The sequence below is a fragment of the Sinocyclocheilus anshuiensis genome, unplaced genomic scaffold (genome assembly GCF_001515605.1).
Source record: "Sinocyclocheilus anshuiensis isolate Anshui unplaced genomic scaffold, SAMN03320099.WGS_v1.1 scaffold603, whole genome shotgun sequence".
Lineage (NCBI taxonomy): Eukaryota > Metazoa > Chordata > Actinopteri > Cypriniformes > Cyprinidae > Sinocyclocheilus > Sinocyclocheilus anshuiensis.
This window is the reverse complement of record NW_015551055.1, coordinates 832,801-839,854: the sequence shown is the minus strand read 5'-3', so window position 1 is coordinate 839,854 and position 7,054 is coordinate 832,801. Positions and strand designations below refer to the sequence as shown.

The following is a 7,054-nucleotide window of genomic DNA, read 5'->3' as shown; positions in this document are numbered from 1 at the left end:
ATATATATATATATATATATATATATATATATATATACAATTTACAAACATATTTGAATACAAGTGTTCGGTCTGATTAGCATTTGAGTGAAGCACAAAATCCTCAAATCAAGACTTAAGTAATGAAGGCCAATTACTCATACCCTGTTCTAACATGCTGAGGTTTTTTAGTCCATCCACAGTGGAAATTGTATTATACGAAGCCAGAATTCTTTGTACATAAGAAGAGAGTTAAATGCAGTTTCTCAGCAGCACTCAACACAGATGAATGGATGGTGTTCTCAGTAACATTATAATGTTGCCACTGGAACAGAACAGTGCGTCAGTTTGAGCAATGCAGAGGGCTAGTTCCCTCTTTCAACTCAATAAGAGCGCTCCCTAAAAATCGCTTTCAATCAATGCTCGCAGCTCGATGAATCATCAAAATAACGCCTCTTTGAAAATGTTGTGGGAGTTTTTGTGTGTTTTAGTGTTTATGAATGCAGAGCACATCCAGATATATAAGCGCGGCCACTGTAATGGCCAGATTGTAAAACAATGTGATTGTAGCTTTAGTTGCAGATTTTCTTGGTTTCAGCTTAAAAAAAAATAAAAGCAGCTATATAACAAGCAAAATTCGAGGGAAAGAAAATACATTTATTTTATTATGAATATAGATGTTATTGAATAGACTAGTATCAGAGATTTGTTTCTAGTTTTTTGTTGCCTTCACATTTTGCTTCCTGTTACTTCACAATCTGTCACAACCTTTATTATTAATTGGGGAGATGTTACTGTAATGTGCATATCTGCATGTCATTTAGCAGGCATACCTCTATGCGACCTGTGTCTGGTTGAAAACCACGGGAAGGGTCTTCTGTAGTGACCCGGCACTGAATGGCACAGCCATTGATCTGGATCTTGTCCTGCTCGAGACCCAGCTCAGGAAGACTACGGCCCTCACACACACGCAGCTGTGCGTGAACCAAATCCACACTAACAGAAGGAGAGAAAGAGAGAGAGCAGTAATCAGCACTAACTAATGAATAAACCCTGAAGTGGAGTAGAATTCATTACACAAACTTGAAACAGCAATCTCACTTTTATCTGACAATCACAGCTGCATAATTAATTAGCTGATCTTCCTCCTTTTGAAATGTTTATCCACGAAATAAGTTTGCCCACTTAGCACTCACACCAATATCAAGCAATCTGCTTTGATTCATTTTAATCCATTATGATGTAGATGTATTGATTGCCAATGAGACACAGTTTCTAATGATCCAAATCAATCCTTCCTTAATTCATCCAATTAAAATCTTTCAGACTTGATTCAGAGTTAAAAAAAAAAAATCACGTAAAATTAGATTAAATGAATTAAAATGGCTGTACGAAGAGAATTAAACACAACTGCATAATTAATTAGCTGATCTTCCTCCTTTTGAAATGTTTATCCACGAAATAAGTTTGCCCACTTAGCACTCACACCAATATCAAGCAATCTGCTTTGATTCATTTTAATCCATTATGATGTAGATGTATTGATTGCCAATGAGACACAGTTTCTAATGATCCAAATCAATCCTTCCTTAATTCATCCAATTAAAATCTTTCAGACTTGATTCAGAGTTAAAAAAAAAAAAATCACGTAAAATTAGATTAAATGAATTAAAATGGCTGTACGAAGAGAATTAAACACAAACATACCAATATGCTCTCAAAACTACCTTAGGAAATATCTAGCAAATCAACTTCAGGGACTAAAGCGATCTGCTATTTTAGCTGACAGGAACTATGCTAATTTTATAGCTAAGCTGCTTAACAAAGTTGATAAACCACTTCGAATTTTATTTTTGAGATTTTGAGAGGGGGAGAAAGACTTAAAAATGTGTTTTATGTTCTTAGCTGGATGTAAAACATATGGTGGTTATGAAGCGGCTTTGACATTTCTTCGAAAGACAGGAGATGCGCTAATGATTTGGCTTGAAAATGTCAAAAATAAGCACAAAACCGCATACCGTCAAGCATTTAACATAAAATACCTGTATAGATCTTCTACTTGTCAGCAGTAGCATAGGGTAACGTCAGCAGAGGTACATAAACTCTATTCAGAGATCTACCTGTCTGTCTGTCTATCTATCTACATCCATATCTATCTCTATACAGCAGTAGCTACATTCTAGAAAAAAAAAAGCAATTAGGATGAAAATGTTTTCAAACCTGAGACTATGGATAGTTCCCTCACATTCAAGTAGAATTGCTGTATACATAGATATAGATATGGCGATTCTTTCTGAATGTGAGAGTGAACTATTTAAAGTCTCAGGTTTGAATACATTTTCATCCTTGTCTAATTGCATTTTTTGTAGCTAGAATAGCGCCTATTTTGCTTAATATAAATGAATGTGTATGCCTGATTTACTATGTGTATTAATTAAGCATTAGCAGAGATCTTTTCTTTTGCACCGAGCTGTTCTTATTCCACACTGGTTGCAGTCTGGTGCTAGGTCAGCTGAGGAATTAATAATGTTTGTAAATGGTTCAGGTAAACACATAGCTAGTGGTCTGTAATGCAACTAGATAATGGCCTAGTTAATTGAAACAAAATCAAAGGGTGAATATGGCACACACACACACACACACACACACACACACACACACACTCAGTGGTATTGAACAAAGGAACAAAGGAAGTACAGTACATTAGCAATGTATACTACTGTCAGAGGATGTGAAAGAGGAGAAGAAAAATGTATGTGTGTGAGAGAACGAGAGATAAAGAGAGAGAGAGAACCTTTAATCAATCAAAAGATTGCACACTTGGCAAAAAGGATTTTCAACAATATTCACCAAATAAATGATAAAAAGTAATCTTCACAAAACACAAATGAACCACTATTTACACACCATTTGTACCTGAATTCAACCATGTTTCCTGTAGTTAAAAAAAATATATATATATTTTTTCTCTTATTCTTTATTCAACTAATGCTGCAAGCAGAGAAACAGTAAAAGAGAGTATGTGTAGGTTTAGCTATACCTGGGACAAATCTAAAAAGTCTTCACAAATATAGTGAAGCATGTCAAAAACTGACATTTCAAGTGGTCCTAACTATTTGAAAAGCGTATAAAATGGACAAATCATGTTTGCTTTAATCTAATGTCAATGGCAACAAAGTCAAAGTGTGAACTGGGGAATATCGACCCATACAAACATTGTCAAACACACAAATGCACACAGAACCGGGATGAATCACATAACATTCTATGTCTCCATATATCTAAGTCTTCTATATCTCCTCATTCTATGTCTTTTATATTTCCAGAGAAAGTGAATACCTTACCAACAGTTCAACACATGAATTTAAGCAACCATTTGTGCACTTAAGCAGGGCAAGAGCCCAAACCATAACAAAGCAGAATACCATTTAAGCCTGATCTTATGGAGTACCCAGCTAATAATCTTTAGTTTTCTTCTGGAGGTTGAGTACAGCCCCAGAGCCCCAGCACCATAATGAAAGTATTGTTTTTCAGCCTGTTTCTGTTTATAGCTTTTCCCCTCATTATCTGTGCCTACCAAAAATGTGGGATGTGGATGGGATGAAAATATACTGATTATACCCACAAAATGAAATTTAAGAACAACTCTGGATGAAAGGAAATGCAATTTTTTTTTAAAGTATCAGTGACCAAAAAATATACAGCTGTTTTTTCCCCCCGAAGACTATGTGTGCATTCACTAAGTATTTTTGTCACTTTTGCATGCATTTCAGCTCAAAACGTTTTCACTAATCAAATGCAATCCATATTAACTTGATGCTAAATTCTCTAAAAGTTGCAATTAGATTACTATTATTATTTTACTATCTATGTTTCTATTATAGTCTTATTTAAGCTATACATAGTCTTATATAGCTTAAATAATGACCATTTACTCACAGCAAATGGTGCCATGAAATTGGCATTCTTTTCAGGGTAAACTTTTGCAGTGGTCAACGGCATCCAAATAGTGCTGAAAGATTGGAAACTGTGTCTTGCAAATTGCGTTCAACAAATTTTTTTGTGCATGTTTGCACTGTTACTTGCTACCTGATTATTTCCTTTATATTTTTTAGTGAAACGGATGCTAAATGCAATGTAAATAGTGCATGCAAACTAAATGAAACTATCAGTGGGTGCAATTTATTCTTAGTGAATCCTGCCTTCTGTATCTTTTTGTGGTCTTTGTGCATGTGAAACTCCAAAGCGAGTTTGAGTCCAGAGATACTTTTTATTTCAATGGCCGTAGGGCATTCCACTTCAATAGTGATTCTTGTTTTTGCTTTCTCTTTAATGAGAAGCAACATCAAATAAATAACTATGTGCGAGGACAAGCGGGAGGTAGTCATGAATAAAGCTGCACATATAATGTAGAAAAGGAGTTGAGAATATTTAGCTGAATTTTGTTATATTAGTTTCAAGCAATACTTTCCACTGAAAGCTTGAATAAACAAATCTTCCTTCGTTTAAAAGCTGTTTTTGTAGTCTGCCTCTCTTTCCTCACACACACACACACAGGTCCAAAATTAACTTTTTGCCAATGGCAAGAGAATTTCAGTCATAAATATTTATCTCCATACATGAAATTGTATTTTGCAATTATATTACAACAACATTAATAATAATAATAATAACAACAACAACAACAACAACATTTCCCCTCTATGAAAATGTAATTATTAAACATTTAATTTGTAACAAACAGCACAGGCCACTGTGTCTGTGGCAGCACCATATACGAGATGAATCAGTCATTATGTTTTGATATCCTATCTACTACTCTTCTTGGGCTCTTCCTCTTGTTGTGGTTTAATGCACCATAAGATTGAACCTGAGTGGAACTTTTATTATGTAAATTCAGTGCAGATTTCTGTGTTACTATCCACAGATGCATAGGAACAATTTTACTAAGTCTGTCTAGAACAACAATGTCCACTCATGATGAATGACCCACCACGCAATTCACACAAGAACAAAGACTCAAGCAATCACTACTGGTGCCAGCAGCTACATAAATGTCTGTAATTTAAATATTCACACATGCTTTCACCTGTGATCTGCATACAAATAACACATGGCTTTTTGCCTGTAGGCATCACTTTATTTTCAAACAGCAAACTCATAATTAATGTCTGCCACTGCTATTGAGCTGAGACACCGAGCGAGAAGTTGAGAATGTGTGAGGTGTAGAATATCTAATGACCTACATGCCAAAAACGAGTGAGAGAGAGGTGTGTAAGATGGAAGAAAAGATTGCTTTTCATTCGCTGAGACATATGAATGCATGAAAAAAAGCTAAAGTACAGCTAAATGTTTCTTTGTCTCCAAGAATAAAACGAAGAAATGAATAATGAAGTTAAGTGAAAATGTAATGTAATGTATACTGTGATTATTTGAATGTTAAAAAGGCATGTAAATACATTATTATTGCCTTACATGCATGTTATTATAAGCCAGGATTAAAATTAAGCACTCAATTTTATTCTGTAACAGGGGTCACAAATAAGGTTGAAGACCCCTGCAACAAGCAAATATTGCTTACTTGTCTTATTCTCAATATAGATAGTGACTCACCGCAGGTCCAGGGTCAAGCATGTGCTGTTCAAATCGAAGAGGTCAGAGAGGACACGTGTCACTCAATACTGATCAAAGATCAGCAGGAATGTGTTAATGAGCCTTTAACACTGAGCTGACCTTGAGTGGTTGAAGCCACATCCTTCCCACAAGCAAACACAAATACACACCTCTGCATCTTCTGCATATCTGACTGAAAATGTGTAAACAATGTGCACACAGAAAAAAAGCATTTACTGTATGTACTGAGGGGACAAATCCACATTTCCTATAAGCCTACTTTTACCTCTCTAGCTCTTGTACTTCATCTGGGTTTTACCCTCAGCCTGCTGTTCAGAGAAGCATTGATTATTGGCTTACTGCTTTTATCTGCCACCCCACACTCATGAGTCAAAAACACATTCAGGAGATAATAGGATAATAATGAAAAAAAGTGTGATAAATACAACATGAAAGACACAATGAGGCCGGCAGAGACACACACAGAGAGATCAAGAAAAACACTACTTTTGGACAAGAAAAAGTACAACTACAGATTGCTCTTGATTTAAAGGGAAAGCAATGTTGACATATTTTTTAACTACAGTAACAACTACAGTGGGATCAAAAGTCTGAAATCACACTGAAAATCTGTGATTTTGTTCAGTTAAACCTGGAAATAAACAAAAGGTTGTAGTGACATTAACATAAAACAAATATGTAACATTATAACAATAATTCAAATTCTGCACTCTTCATTTCTCAGTCACTAATCAAATAATTAAATGTGTGGCATTGATCATTTTGCTTCCATTTATGTACTTTTTTTTTCTCAGTAGCACTAAATATTATCATGCTTAACTTGATAATATTTAATAACTTATTTTCAAATAAGCAAGAAAAAATGCAAAAAAATAAGCATTTTCACATCTCAGAGTTTTGGACCCCACTGTACCCTACACCTATCCCGAAGAGTGTAAATACTGTGGTACTTGCAAACATGTCCAACATGTCCGATTCTGGCTCTACCAATGGTGTGAGTTAGGGGTGGGACTACCTGTTTCCAATTGGTTTAGTGACACAGGAATTACACACCTCAGCTGCTTTCATTAAGACCTTCAAGTGCTAAATAAACAACGGCAGCACTAATTTTTTCTCTTGCCTTAAAAAAAAAAAAAAAGGAAAATGAAGGAAAAGAGAGCGAAGAACATACAGAGAAAAGGGAGGAGAAAAATCAGTCTCAGGAGGTAAATAATGACAGATGTATATATTTGGGGTGGTTATTGACTTTTTAAATATTAATATTTGCTGCTTATTATCAGCAAATGAAGGTCATAGATTGCAGGATCCCAAATAAAGGTTCCAGCTCGTCTGCATTCTCATGAATAGGCATGATAAAACCAAACGTCCAGACTTCCAGCCATACTTTTTAATAAAGGTGTTTATTTATTTGCTTCTGTCATTCAGTGCAAGAGGATATGAG

General features: G+C 35.2%; 1 protein-coding gene across 1 annotated transcript in view; it reads right to left on the bottom strand.

The window, feature by feature from the left end:
* Positions 1-7,054, bottom strand: part of LOC107661964 (pyruvate carboxylase, mitochondrial-like) — a 211,738-nt gene that overhangs the window by 140,913 nt on the left and 63,771 nt on the right. Inside the window, exon 9 of the mRNA XM_016451788.1 lies at positions 813-975. Within this exon, the coding sequence (XP_016307274.1) occupies positions 813-975 (163 nt within the window). The remainder of the gene's footprint in view (positions 1-812; positions 976-7,054) is intronic.